The sequence below is a fragment of the Micromys minutus genome, assembly GCF_963924665.1.
Source record: "Micromys minutus genome assembly, chromosome: 6".
NCBI classification, from domain to species: Eukaryota; Metazoa; Chordata; class Mammalia; order Rodentia; family Muridae; genus Micromys; species Micromys minutus.
In genome coordinates, this window is record NC_137975.1 from 40675917 (window position 1) to 40692146 (window position 16230).

General features: G+C 39.4%; 1 protein-coding gene across 1 annotated transcript in view; it reads right to left on the reverse strand.

The window, feature by feature from the left end:
- MYO3A (myosin IIIA) overlaps positions 1–16230 on the reverse strand; it is a gene marked incomplete at both ends in the record, with an annotated part of 195162 nt that overhangs the window by 105230 nt on the left and 73702 nt on the right. The window contains 3 exons of the mRNA XM_080918614.1: positions 11393–11595; positions 15713–15796; positions 15882–15986. Of these exons, the coding sequence (XP_080774740.1) occupies positions 11393–11595; positions 15713–15796; positions 15882–15986 (392 nt within the window). The remainder of the gene's footprint in view (positions 1–11392; positions 11596–15712; positions 15797–15881; positions 15987–16230) is intronic.

A 16230-nucleotide genomic window follows, 5' to 3' on the forward strand; every position in this document is an offset into this window, starting at 1 on the left:
ACTATACCTAGTCTTTTAAATAATTTATTGCTCTGTTACATTAAAAATTCCTTAGAATAAATGTTAATTGAAATTTATCTATACAAATATGCGAAAGTTTCAAAGGTGTTTGAACTTCCATAGCTACAGGGGCTACCTCAAACAGAGAGAGACAAGGGGACAAGCACAGTTTTGGGATGGCATTGGCTGAACTGAAATGCAAGATATTTGGGGTATAAAAATGGAAAATACGAGCTCAGAAATGTATAAGAAATGCTGATTTCACAGAATTACATAAAGTCTTGAAACCAAAGAGTGTGATGTAATTGATAGTAGAGAGGAAAAAATGCCTCAAGGACAAATCACAGTAATAATATACATTTTAAGAATGGATTAATTAATTTATAAGAAGAAAATAAATCACAGAGGAAGGATAGAAATCTGGAATAGTCAGGGAGGGGAACTGTCTTAGTTAAAGTTTTACTGACGTGAACAGACAGCATGAACAAGACAACTCTTATAAATGACAGCATTTAATTGGGGCTGGCCTACAAGTTCAAAGGTTTAGTTTTTATTATCCATATTAGGACTATAGCAGTGTCCAGGCAGGCATGGCATGGGAGGAACTGAGAATTCTATATCTTGATCTAAAGGCCTCTAGGAAACTACTATCATCCAGGCAACTAAGAGAAGGGTCTCAAATACTACCCCCACAATGACATACTTCCTTCAACAAGGCCGCAGTGACTCTAACAAGCCCATACCTCTTAATAGTGCCACCCTCCGGGCCAAGCATATCCCAACCACCACAGGGATCAAAAAAGACAGGGTTTCAAGACTAGCTGATGACCCAAGAGCAGACACACCCTTTTAACTTTTACACCTTTTAACTTTGAACAGCATAAGGATGGAATCCAGGGCCTCATACACACTAGGTAAGCACTATACTGTGGAGATACACCCAGCCTTCACGTCCTTCCTAAAAAGCCATACAGATTCTCATCTTCAGTGCCACCACATATTGCTTGTTGCAGGTATCACTGAGACAGAAAAAGTCTATTACAGACCACAGACTGTAGTGTATATACCGCACTGTATACTCTATGCAATTGTATGCCACAAAAGGAACCATAAGGACATAAAAGTGTCCTTGGAATCTGGTGGAATGAGGGAAGCTGTGGGGATAAGAGAGGATGCAGACTGAGCATGACCAGAATACATCATATACGGGTATGAAATTGTCAAAGAATAAATTAATTTCTTAAAAGTTAGAACAAAACGAAGAGCTTAGTTTAGTTTTCATCTATTTAGCACCATCAAATAATAAATTGTCTCCAGATTATCATAGTATATAATTTATTTGCTTTGTTTTCTAGACATCACACCGATTGCCCTGCATGTCACCTCTCAAAGTACTTCAACAATGCAATGTGTAATTAGTGAAGTGACTCATAAATGTAGACACACCAACCTAGCAGACTTCTCTACCATTATGAGTTTACATCACCCACGATGGTAATTTTACAAGGCCTGGAGATACTACGGAAAATGCACTGACCTGTAGCTGATAAACAACCAGAAAGTTAAAAGAAAAAAGAGAAGGAAAGAAAAACAGCTCCAAAAGATTCTCAACTCAGGTCAGCCACAAACATCAAATATGCACTGGAGACTGAGTGTCACGAGGCACATATACTGTTCCTAGGTTAGTGCTCCCAGGACCAGTGCAGGGTCTCAGTGAGGTACCAAGCATGTTTCTCTGACCATATTTTTATGGATCCTCTGCTATTTCTTAGGTTTCTATTCAGCCACTTGTGCAAATACCCTCAGGATGATACCCTATGAGTTCAGTGGCCTTGTGTGGTGAGGGTTTATCATGCAGGAAAGGTTCCTAAAACCTGCAAAACTGAGGTAAAATTCTCAGTACTGTGGTTTAACGCTGAATCTTCACAGGTGATGCTCAAAAGCTAAAGATAAAGCTTTGCATACTCAAAGCTCCACAGCATGTTTGAATATTGTGTTCAATTAGAACGTCTTCCCCATAGACACCACCTCTTTCATCTTTCTCTCTGTAATTCTCAGAAGCTGAACTCATCTCTCATTCTCCTAAGAGACTAAACTAAGTGGCCAGTGATTTTGAGCCACAGCACACAGAATTCTTGGGAAATTATGAACTACTTTGTTAAATTGAATATTAGTTAATGAATCTCAGCAGTGGTTTGCTATCCACCTCAATGTTTTCTGTTCCTGGATGCAAGATGCACACACAGCCTTTATATTTTAGTATGCCATAATCAGCACAACAGCCCAATCTCCACACGATTAATCTACTTCCCGCCAATAATCTCGAGTGATTAATTACTAAACTCTATATTCTATCTTGGCTGCTCTAGACCCAGAGGGCTGCCCCAATGGGCTGTACTCAGAGCTGCCTCTCAGAGCATTAACATGGTGGCATGCCTTTGTGTCCTATACTCTTCTTAGGCATGGTATCTCTCCTCTCCTCCACACTCTCCCAGCCTGATGGATCACCTTTCTCCTTCCTCTTTTCTAGTCCCAAACCAATTCCAAAAAACAAACAAACAAACAAACAAACAAACAAACAAACAAAAAAAAACCTCTGTCTGTCTGTAGAGAAATAGCATGAAGAAGAGACTGTGCCCAGTTTGCCAGCTTCAAGGCAACCTAGGGTCTTGGTCATTCTCAGAGGACTCAGACAGAGAAAGCATATTTTCTCAAGCAGAGAATCCCAGTGTTCTGCCAAGCAAGCCACAAACCTGAGGAAATGGCCTCCCTGCTCACTTTCTCATGAGAAAGTTACTTTGTTTTAATTTTCAGAAGCAACACATCTAACAGTTGGACTGCAAACAGATTTCTCAGTTTGCCAGTAGGTTTTTGCCACTTTGAACCATGATAAGCTATTGCCACGAAAAAACCGGAAAGCGTGGGGAATTTTCTATCCTGCCTTTTGTATAGAAGGTGGTGAAACTTTCAATAAACTGCACATTGGCTGTGTACCCCTGTGTTCTAATCAAGGTGGCTCTACCCTTGTGACCCCAACCTTAGGACCGCAATGCACTGGACATTGACAATTTGCACTTAGACAAGATCCTGTTGATGCAATAAACATCGGCATCTGTCGTTCCCAGCTATTGACATTTGTTGGCATTTTTATTTACCAACTAGAACCAACTGGAGACAGGTTTCCAGAAGCTACATGCAGCCCCTCTGTGTAAGCAGTTTGCGGGATTCAAATTAACACTAGAATACAGGCAGCATCAGGCCAAACCCACTATACTTCTTTCCCCCAAATCTAAATTGGTTTTAAATTTCCTGTGTTCTGTTCACCACTCAGTAGATATTCAATAAATAGCTGTCAAATAGATGAACGAGTGAGTGAGTGAGTGAATGAATGAATATGGAGCTAAGGAGATAAAAGGTTCAAACTTCAGCTTTTGGCATTAATCAGTGTATTTTTTCAGTCTATATCCTCCCATGTGAAAGAAACAATGCAAGACAAAAATACAATGAGGTGCTTAGCTCAGTGCCCTATTGGTCCATCGCAGAAGAGAACTTGCCTGCCAGTTTGTTTACGACTCTTAAGGTGCCTTTTGGAGGTCTGAGGTAGGAGTAATGCAATCAATGCTTGCTGAATTCCAGTCATTGCAAGAGAAAACTAGCAGATACAGCTATAACTTATATTTATGAAAATTATTTAGCACTGTCTTCAGTGTGCTCATTTTCTCTCAAGCCACCCCATTTTATTTCCCCCTTAAAATCCACTACACTTAACAAAGGGCTTAAGTCATAACCTATTAGTTTGCCATTGTGACAAAGATGCTATAAAGATGAGTCCAGTCAGACACTGACATGTGCAGAAGAGAGCATGGGAAAAAGACAGGGAAAGAATAAATCCTCTTAAAAGAAGGGGTAAATTCATTCAATAAGATATATGCCTGCTCTGATTTCTTTCTGCTTCTCTGATTGGCTCTTCAACCATTTTATGACCCCCCATTCCGATTGGCTCTCCAATCTTCTGTTTTCTTTATGACCCCTATTTCCCAATGCTCTGTAGACTGGCAGGACGTGGCTCCTTTGTCCTTTGGCTTGTGGACTGAGAAAGCAAGTGAAGGACCTATTGACTCACATTCTAGTTGACAGAGGATGCCATCCTGTGGGGCTACAGACCTTCAGGAAGTCCCTGTTCTCAGCTGCACTGTCCTTGGGCTCTCAGATGGATTTTCCCCTGGCCTCAGAAGCCTTGGGGTACAAATGATTTTTGCCCTTGCTAACATGGACTAAACTATTCAGTCTGGGCTAAGCACTCCTTGGAATTCTGTCTTTTAAATAGGGTTTTTGATTAAACCCTTTGAACTTGTTCCTACTTCTTCGTAATTGTCATTGCTACAATGCATTGAAATTCAAAATTTAAATAAATGTACCTATAGAACTGGGAAAGTAGCTCAGTGGGAAAGAGTGCTTGTTGTGTAAAAATGAGAATTTAAGTTAGAATCCCCAGAGTCCACATAAAAAGCTCCTCATATGTGAATGTATGTCCATTCTTATAATACCTACATTGTAGGACAGGGCAGGTAGTTCCTCAGAGCTACATGACCAAGCAGTCTGAGCAAAATGGAAAATTTACAATTGAGAGATATGGCTCAAGAGTCTAAAACAGAGAATGATAGAGGATGACACCTCGCATGTTACTGGGTTCTCATGCTATGAGCCTTCAAATGTACACCTATGCCCCCCCCACACTCACAAACACACACACAAGAAGAAGATCTTCCTAGGAATAATGCTTCTTCTAAGTTTTAAAGGTCACAGAATGTTTCTGCACCCTGTTCTCCATCTACTCTTCCTGTTTCTCTCCACAAAAGGACAGGCATTTGGTTTCTGTGGGGACAGGAAACATAACATTGTTATGGTGCCCCATAACAATCATACCACTAGTGCATCTCACTGGGAAAGTTGGTGTTGTAACTTTAAGGTTTGACTGCTGGGCAAAGCCATTGAGAGATTTTTTTTCTCCCAGTGACATGCTAGAACATTTTGGTATGATGAAATATAGCCACTGGAGAGGAAGTAACAGCTCAGTTTCAGCTTGATTTCAACTTAAGTGTATGCAGCAGTATGATCTTATAATTAGTTTGGGCAGACAATAAAGTGAATTGGCAAGAGTCTGTATTATTCTGGGGCTTCTGGGGCCTCCTTGACAAACAATTTAAGGAATGCTCCACACACTGCACCAAAAGTTTTGTTTAATAACCCATTGCTTCTGGGAACAGCATATGCAAACATGCAGGTTGTCTTCTTTCAAATCCTGTTCCGTAACATATTTTTTAAACTAGCTTACATAATGTCAGTTTTCTATGTAGCTTTTTCTAACATAGTTCATTTGGGTTTAGCCTCCCATCAATTATCCCCCATCCTTCTTGCCCACCTCCATGAAAGCCTTTTCTCTCGTATATTCAGCAATTTTCATTCCCTTACTACAATCTCTCTTCCTAAATGGCCCCAGACTAACTTCATGGCCTCTATAGGCATTCCAATTCAAATACATAAACCTAAGAATTCTAAGCTAGGATTGACACATGAGAAAGAAGATCCAAGGTATATGTCTCTTGGAGTGTGGGGCACCCCACTTAGTGTATTTCTCATTTCTGCTATTTACCTATGAATTTTACAATTCCTTTTAATGATTTTATTTATAGCTGAGTAAAATTTCACTGCATATGTCCAAGGAGCACCTAATACTGTTATGTTGCACGATAGACATTTGTTTATATCTATGGACCACTCTCACCCTTTGTCAGATAAACTTCTATTTGCAGTGAGTGATTGTTAGTCCAGAGTTTCACAACTGTTGAACGTGCTCAGAACAAGTCACTGTTGGATTCTAATACTGCCCATGCTCAAGCAGCATTCCAGAAGCGGAGATGCAATGAATGTAAGGATGGGAAGGAATGCTATAAAAAGTTTGTCTTCTGGCCATGACCTGACTCCAGTATCCATGAACTCACAGCAACAGTGGCTACCTGCATAAGACCTGCACATCAACATTATATCATGGATGGGAGAGGGACTTATAGGGCTATAAACAGAGTATGCAGGGGAGGGGAGGTCATACTTCTAAGAGGTCTAGACATTGCCTCCACTTAAGCAAATGACTCTTACCCATGCTTATGCAGACAACTCTAAACACAATAGTTATCACACATATACCCATAAGATGTAACAAGGGGGTAGGGTGGGGATTGGAAAGAAGAAAGACTTTAGTGAGAAGGAGAAGGATAAGAGGATGATGGGAGGCTCTTTCCTAATTTTCCTTTCTAATCTTTGCAACCACCACAGCCATTATGAATATTATGTGTGTTCAGGCATGCCCAGCCTTTTGACATTGTGACACAGAGCGTCATTTACAAAGCTCATGTCACAAATCAAGTTACAAAGTAGAAACTATAAGACATTTCATTATGTATTAAATTTATTTACAATTCAGTGATGGGCAACACTTATAGCTGTCTTTGGCTGCACTGTCAGCATTATTATGTATGCTTCATCATACTAAATCCTCTACTACAAAAATTATCTCAACAGAGAGGGATGTACTAATGTTTTTCCAAGCTAATGATGAAAACATACAGAAAGGTTAAGTAAACTGCTTTAAATCACATACACACTACTTTACAGAGACAAGATCTTATGAGGATCTTAAGTTTTAAATATTATATTCTGGGTAGACTAACCCATTCTCAGCCCGCCATTTAAAACCACATTTATCAGGTTTTTGTTAATTTATATTCACTCATTGGAAACAAAATCACCTAGTGTGTACATCAGGATACTTAGCATCATAAAAGATATATCAACAAGAGCTTGTGTTCCTACAAAACTATTTGACATATTACAGTAATGAAGAAGTATATTTAACATGAAATCATCATGAGAGATCGTAACTCTATACTCTCTTTAAAAATAATACTCCGTTCTCATAGGGGAAGGGCAAGGAGAGATGGGGAACAGGTGGGGTGCAGTCAGGATATAAAATTAATAAATAAATAAGTAAACAAACAAAAGAATGAAAAAATAAGGAGGAAACAAAAAAATCAGTAGAGTACAATCTAACAGCAACAATAATTTTCTCATAAAAACAGCAAGGATGTTTTAGGGTCTTTAAGCAGTGACGAAATTTGTCATTTAGTTACAAACTGCTAAAAGAAACTCAGTAAGTCTAATATCACAATCAACATGAGAATTTCGCACTGCTCCCTCCCCCAGGAACCCTGAGGGGTGTAGGAACATTAAGCTGGGACCCCTCCTGCACCAGTCCTCTGCCTGCCAGGTTCAGTAGTGGAACACCCAGTAGAGGTGAGCTACCTGTTGTCCCCCGACCTTCATCTTCTAGACCAGTTTTCTGAAGAAGGCCAACAAAGCCCAGAAACATCCACCTTAGGCTTCTTTTCATCCAATCCCCTGAAAGTGGTGCCCACCTGGGACACAGCAAGCAGAGATGAGAAACATACTGTTCCATGAGATCCATTGTCAGGCCCACAGTTCTGCCTGCCCCCTCTAGGAATCCTAATGGTATCAGGAATATCCAGCCAACACCAGGGAAAAACTAGATATCTAAAAGACAGCATAAGAACACAATCAATAAGACCCAGGGCAATATGGCACCACTAGAGCCCAGCTATTCTGCTACAGCAAACTCTGGATGTCCTGGCACAGCTGTAACACAAGGAGATGATCTTAAATCCAAACTTGTAAGGATGATAGAGGCCATTAAAGAGGAAATGAATAAACCACTGGAAAATATGAGTGAAGGAAATGAATGAGACAATTCCATACCTGAAAACAGAAATAAAAGTAACAAAGAAAACACAAACCTAGGGAGTCCTGGAGATGGAAAAATCTACAGAGGAGAACAGGAATTACAGATACAAAAGAATACAAGAGATGAAAGAGAGGATCTTAGGCATAGAAAATACAATTGAAGACATCAATATATCAAAGGACATGCTAAATCCAAAAAGTCCATGACACAAAACATCCAAGAAATCTAGGACATTGTAAAAATTCCAAATCTAAAAAAAATATAAATAGAAGGAGAAGATTTCCAAATACAAGGCCCACAAAATATTTTTAACAAAATTATAAAACAACTACTGGTATCATATAACTGATTTCAAGTTGTCCTAGAGAGCAATAGTATAAAAACAACATGGTATTCATGTAAAACCCAGACAGGTTCATCAATGGAATAAAACTGAAGACCAATCAAAATTTCTGCACTTGATTTGTGACAAAGAAGCCCAAACCATACAATGTAAAAAAGAAAAGATTTTTTAAAAGTCTGACTAATTTTTTATTGAAAATTTTTTATTGAAAATTTTTTGCATTTACATTTCAGATGTTGTCCTTTTCCCATAATCCCATTCCCCCTCCCCCTCCCATTGCCTCCATGAAGGTGCTCCATCTTCCAACCACCTTTTCCTACCTCAGCACCTTGGAATTCCCCTACACTGGGAAAATGAGCCTTCACTGGACCAAAGGTCTCTCCTCCCATTGGTGTCAGACAATGCTATCCTCTGCTGAATATGCACCTGGAGCCATGGGTCTTTCCATGCAAACTCACTGGCTGGTGTTTTAGTCCCTGGGAGCTGTGGTGGTTTGACTAGTTGTTAATTTTGTTCTTCCAGTGGGATTGCAGACCCTTTCAGCTCCTTTAGTCCTTTCTCTAGCTCCTTCATTGGGGTCCTCATGTCCAGTCTGATGGTTAGCTACAAGCATCCTTCTCTGTATAAGTATGGCTTGGGTAGAGCCTCTTAGGAGGCATCCATATCAGGTAAAAGAAAGGATTTTTAACAAATGGTGTTAACTGAATGTCTACATATAGAAGAATGCAAATAGATCCATATTCATCACTCTACAAAACTCAAGTTCAACTGGATCAAAAAACTCAGCATAAAACTGATCATACTCTATTTAACATAAGAGAAAGTAGGGAACAGCCTTGAACATATTGGCACAGGAGACAACTTCCTGAACAGAGCACAATGGTGCAGGCACTAAGATTAAACAATTAATAAATGTGACATCATGAAACTGAAAAATTTTTGTAAGGCAAAGGATACTGTCACAGCCTACAAATTGGCCAAAGATCTTATCAACCCTACACCCAACAGGGGACAAATGTTCTAAATATATAAATAACTCAAGAAATTAGACACCAATAGACCAAATAACACAAATTAAAAATGGGATTCAGAGCTAAAGAAAGAACTTTCAAAAGAGGAATCTCAAATGGCTAAGAAGAACTTAAAGAAATATTCAATTTCTTTAGTTCCTTAGTCATCAGGGAAATTCAAATAAAAACTGTGTGATTCCATCTTACTCCCATCACAATGGCTAATATCAAAACTCAAGTGATAATACATGTTGACAAGGATGTTAAGAAAGGGAAACACTCCTCCATTGTTGGTGGGAGTGTAAACTAGTACAACAGCTCTGGAAAGCAATTTGGTGGTTTCTCAGAAAATGAGAATAGTTCTTCCTCAAGACTCAGATATACCACTCTTGGGCATATACCCAAAAGATGCCCACTACACTATAGGGACACTTGTTCAACTATTTTCACAGATGTGTTATTCATAATATCCAGAAACTAGAAACAACCTAGATGTCCCTCAGCTGAAGAATGGATAACGAAAATATGGTCCATTTACACAATGAATACTATTGAACTATTAAAAACAAAAAACATTATGAAATTTGCAGGCAAGTTGATGCAACTAGAAAATATCATCCTGAGTGAAGTAACTGAGAACCAAAAAGACAAGTATGATATGTTTTCTTTTATAAGTGGACATTAAACATAAAGTACAGGTTCACAGACCCAAAGAAACTAAGTAACAAGGAAGCCCAAGAAAGGATGTTTAGATTGCACCCAGAAGGGGAAATAGAATAGACATTGGAGGGAAGAGTGGAACAGGGATAGCAACTGAGTGTGGAGTTGGGGAAGTGTAGGAGAAGGCTTGGAGAAGGAATAGAAATTGGTGGGGGAACATCTCTGGGATGAGACCTGAGAGATCTGGAAACAGGAGGCTCCTGGGAGTCTATGAGGTTGACCCCAAGACTCCTAGCAGCTGGAGCTATGGAGACTGAAGTGGCTTCTCCTAGTAGCCATGTTGTACTTCCAGTGGAGGGAGGGGTATACCAACCATAAAACCTTTGACCCCAAATTTGTCCTGCCTATTAGATGCATAGGAATAAATATGGAGCAGAGATTGAGGGAATGGCTAACCAATGACTGGCCAAACTTGACACTTATTCTAAAGGCAAAAGGCAGACCTTGACATGATTAGTGATACTTGTAGACAGGAGCAGAGAATAAACAGTCCTCTGAGAATCTTTATTCAGTAACTAATAGAAAGAGATGCAGAGAACCATGAAGCAGAGCTAAGGAGCCCAAGGAGTCAAAGAACATGTCATAAAAGCATAGAATTAACTAACCTGGGCCTATGGTGGCTCACAGAGACTGAACTACCCGCCAAAGAGTATGCACTGGCTAGACCTAGACCCTTACCTTTGAACCATATACGCAGCTTAGTCTTTATGTGGATCCCCTAACAATTGGAACAGGGGCTGTCTCTGACTATGTTGCCTGCCTTTGGATCCCCTTCCCCTGGTTGGCCTTCTTGGTTTGGCCTCAGTGGGTGAGGAGGTGCTGAGTCCTGCTGGGACTTGATATACCAGGGCAGGCCCTTGGGGGTGGGGCTCCCCCTACTAAAATGAGAAAAGAAGAGTTAGTTGGGGGAAGGATTTGTGAGGAAGGGGCTGGAAGAAGAGGATAGAGGGGGCTGTGATTGGGATATAAAGTGAATAAATAAATAAATCCATGAAAAGTATAATAAAATTGAAAAGCAACAACAAGCAAATATGAGTGGTATAGATCTAAAATCCACTAGTAGTAAAAATAGCTACACAGCAGAACACTTCTGAACATCTAATTAGGTCTGTTGTGTGCAAACACAGAAAGAAGAAAATAAAAATATCTATATTTAGTTAAAAAAGAGTAATAGTTATATTTAAAAAAGAAGCAGAGTCTATTCTTTTTAAATTAAATTCCTCATTGATTTTTGTCTGGAGAAATAAGGTTTTCTTACATGCTCTTCCCCATGTATCTCCTCTGTGGTAGCACAATTACTAGGGCATTTATTAATTCCTCTATCGGATGCTAATATATGTGAGAATAGAGCACTGGTGAGGGGGTGTCTTTACTTCCAAAGGTAAGTAACTTACACATAGCAGGCTATCAATAGAACGTGGAGTTTGGGAGAGTCTTTAATTACATAAGCATTATTCTTGCATTTGTTACTCAGAAACTAAAGTATATCTCACATGCACTTACATGGCTTGGTGAATGACACGGGATTTTTCCAGAAGGTATTCAGAAATCTGTGCCCCCACTACAGCTCCAGAAGAAGTAAATTTCATTTCTAAGTATTTTCCAAATCTGCTGGAATTGTCATTTATAATAGTACAGGCATTGCCAAAGGCTTCAACCAAATTGTTCATTTGTAAAATCTTCTCTTGCAGAGTTCTGTTATTAGCCTAGGTAGAGATGTCAAGATATAAAAAGCAGTATATTATCAATGAATTGCTAATAAAATGTCTCTTTTGATAAGTACTTTTTATGCAAACAGTAACATAGGAGAACATATTCTGGCACACTGCCATTGCTACAATGGATCCAAATGCCCGTTTCACACACTTTCTCAGGAATCTAGGATAAGATTTTTTCTTTTATTATTTACATATAGTTCTGTGCTTGATGTGATTTAAAAATATAACCTATGGGCCCTCTTCACAGAGTGTACCTTCTCATTTAAACCTAGATATTGGCTTGGGACTAAATCTTTCTTAAAACCCAATCAACTTTCCTTGTGTTTACAGAAATTTCTTTCTTTCTTTTTTAATGGATAGTTTAAATATTTACATTTCAAATGCTATTCCCTACCCATTATCTCCCTCTCCCATCCAGTCTCCCTCTGCTTCTATGAGGATGTCCCCCCCCCCATCCACCCACTCCCACCTCAATGTCCCCCCCCCCCCAAATTCCCCTATGCTGGGGAAATGAGCCTTTACAGGATCAAGGGCTTCTCCTATTGATGCCTGACAAGGTGGCATTCTTGTCATTCTCTGCTACATGTGCAGCTAAAGCCATGGGTTCCCCAATGTTTATTCTTTGTTTGGTGGTTTACTCCCTGGGAACTCAGGAGAGTCTGGTTAATTGATATTATTCTTTCTATGAGGTTGTAAACACTTTCAGCTCCTTCAGTCTTTTCTCTGACTCCTTCTTTAGGGTTTCCATGCTCAGTCTGATGGTTAGCTGCAAACATCTTAATCTGTATCAGTAAGGCAGAGCCTCTCAGGTGACATACACATGGCACTGACTGCTCTTCTAGTGGTTCAGAGTTCAAATCCCAGCAACCACATGGTGGCTCACAACCATCTGTAATGAGATCTGATGCCCATGTCTGGTGTGTCTGAAGACAGTGACAGAAATTTCCAAGCAAGAAAGTAAAAGAAGAAAGATATTTTGTGAATGCAGATGTGGAGGAAACAAATCACAGTCAGAGCAGCTCATCAGAGTGGATGAAGAAAGTGGAATCCGTAGCCAGATCATGGGTTACCGGGCTGCCCATCTATTATCTCACCCCATGTTTTAGAAAAGCATGTTCACATACTATCCCCTTGGAGCAGTGATTCTTCACTACCCGCATTAAACAGCCTTAACCTGCTGAGGACTAGAGGACTGTAAAGGAAGATTCCGTTCATTAGACAACCTATCTGCATCTGCTAAATCTTTGTCAAAGACAAAAGTCAAAAACAAGACAAGATCAAATCACAGGTCAAGATCTAGAACAAGATAAAGGTTAGACTGAGAAATTTGATTCCATCTACAGAGCAGCATCTGCAGATTTCGAACCTATCACTGAAAACCTCTATGAGCTTAGAAATCAAGACAGACTTGCAAGGCCCTTGTACACAGTACTTGCGCCACCTAATTCCCATGCTTACTTCTTAGGAGACTGAGGCCCACTGTTCCCCTCTTACATTTCATTTCAACGTCCTCTAAGACTTTTAAAATGTTCTTTACTGTAGCAGGAAGTTAATGGACCTGGGGACAGGAAAGGACTGACATGAGACCTATGTGATTAAAAAAAAAGAAAAGCCATGACCTCTGGAGGTCAGAGGTCAGAAGAAAGGATGCATACTCATATTCTATACCAGCACATGTGGCAGGATATATGGGGTGAAGTTCACTGAATGTACCAGAAACAAGGAATTCTTTATATGTATAATTTTGAAAATAAGTTGGGCTCAGATGGAGGAGCTGTTCTTGTCTATGCGGCTTCAGTCTGTTATAAAAGGTTGTTTGCTACATACCAGACAACAGGTTTTTAATTTTCTCATGTTAGTGGGAATAGAATCCAGTGATTAACATATGGTAGGCAAGTACTTTATCATTGAGGGACCGTCATAGCTCTATAATTTATCTACCTTTTGAGCTTATTAATAAAGTCACTGTGAACACTGTGTGTAAATAAGTTTTTATTTCCTTGGTCAGGAGCAGCAGGATTCCTGAGTCCCATGGAACATGCAGTTTCACCGTTGAAGAAGCCAGTAAGCTGTTTTCCAAAGCGACTGTTCTCTCTTACCACTGTTGCTCTCAGTCACCACTAATTGGCATTGTCACTATTAACAGATGCGAGTCCAGCTGTTCCATGAGTAGTCAATACTTCCCATTCTTAAATTCTTAAAACACACACACACACAACTTTTCGCCTCTTTAGTAGTATTTGAAGGGATCTAATGAAAGTCCTAATACACATCCAGTGATGAATGACACGGAGCAACTTTATGTCTGTTGCCCTCTACACTTTTGAAGTTGACCATTCAGTTGTTTCCTATTTCTTGTCATCTAACTTCTTAATATAGGGTTTAGGACATTTTTGTATGTCTGTATTCTTTTAGTTTTGTAATTTTTATCATTTTCTCTTGAATAAGACTTACATAGGTGTTTGTTTTAAATTTTAACAGTACTATCAGCGAATAGAATCAAAGTCTTTTATGACTTGTGCATTTTGCATTGTATCTAAGATGTCTTTCATCAATGTAATGCCACAACAACCTTCCCTGATTTGATTTATAGTTTGTGGCTTTCCATTTATATTTAGTATTTATTTTGAGTTAACTTCCTATAACGTGAGGTCTAGACTGAGGTGCCCTTGTTTGTGAGGGCACATGAACTTCATCAATACCATTTTTTAAATTAATTATATCAGGTGACTAACCCTCTTTGACAAAAATGAGTGTGTGTAGATTCTAATCTGTTCCATGAGTCTGTTTGTCACCATTCCTTAAAGATACACTTCCCTGATGGAACCCCACCATAATTCAGAAAGAACACAGCCCTCTGAATCTGCTCTTTTAAAGAACTGTGTGGCTAGTGTAGTTCCTTTGCCTTTTCATGCAGCTTTCCCTCTAATGTGGCAGAGCGATGTCCATTCACTACAGCTGCTGGAGAAGAAGGTGGGTATGAGGGATGGTGGGATATGAATGATCTCACAGGGAAGGCAGAAAGGGTGCCTTTATAGAGAGGGGTTGGGAGATAAACACAGAAGAAGGAGGAAGGTGGGCAAAATAACAATAAGGAAGCCCGAAAAGCCATTATTGACTATTTGCTTTTAAAAATTATGATACACATAATTATTCAAATTTAGTTTTAATGATCTTTTCTTTTCTGGGATTTGGTGCTCCTTCTAAGATCCAAAGACCACTTACCAAACCTTCCAATACCAGACATGAAAAACTCTTTTTTAAGTTGTTTACCAGGGCTGTCCAGGAAATCCCCAAAGCATCAAGGCTTTGGCTGTTTTTCTTATTTTTAGCCCAGAGAGTGAATGGTCTCTGCTGCTGAAGACATCATGCACTTGAGAAACAGAGCCCAGAGACCTCTGAACTGAAACTGATTTAAACACACATTCTTTGAGTACTAGCTTTCATAGTATCAGAGGGAATTATGCAAGTTTCCAAAGGAAAGAAGCAGCCAAAAGTCCTATCCATCCATGATGCCTGTGAACCAAGTCAATTATCAGCACAGAATAATAGCCTAAGGGTCCAGTAGTGGCATGCATACTTTTAGGCACCCAACAGCTTTCTAATTGCACTTCAGACCCACACAACAGAAGAGAAAACCATGCCTGTTACTGGAAACCTAGCTAACTACTCAGTGCCAATGAAGACACTGTAATTGGAGGAAAATATACAACCACAAAGTTGCTAAATTAGTATAATCTCTAAAGCATTATAAAAACCTTTGCCTTTGTACCCACAGATAAATGTGGTGCTCACCCCTCACCAAGGAAACTCCTCTTTGCACTAGACAGAGATCGTGAACAAAGACCACAATCAGTCAAAACACAGAGTTGTAGAACACAGTCCCAGTGGATAGCTCTACAAGACACTCCCACACATGAGGTTTAGGGAATATGCTCTTACCACTGAGGTCACACCCACCACAGTCTGATATATTTTAAAACTCAAATGGTAACAATCATGTTTCACCATTTGCATGTATTATCAAGTATTAGTGAATACTAACGTAATTAGTTATTTGGAACAAACAAATATTTCTATAATAATGGGAAAGAAACAATTCTACCTTTCCAAGCACAGTGAGGTGTTGAACCAGAAGATGAGCACTCTCTGTCTTTCCAGCACCACTTTCTCCAGAGATAACGATGCACTGTGCAGGAGGAAAAGGAAGCCATGAGAGGACTGCATAGTTAGGAAACTCGGTGGCTCTCAATGAAGTAAGGGGTGTACCTTACCTGGTCTGCATTATATGTTACCATAGACTGGTATCCCAAATCAGCCATCGCAAAAATGTGAGGTGGGTTGGCAGTTCTCTTTGCTCCAATATACAACTTAGAAAGCTGTAGTTAAAGTGAGTAAATCTTATAGAGCTTTTAAAATCTTGTTTCTGTTTTTATAGATTATTTCTATAGATTCTAGTATTGAAATTCTAGTATTGAAAGTAAAAGATAAACAAAATCTACCAGAGCAAAACATTCACAGATGTTCTTCATGTATAAATGTTGTATTATATGTGTATATATATGTAGATATATATATGCATAAAGTATCCACAGTTTTTCTCTCTCTCTCTCTCTCTCTCTC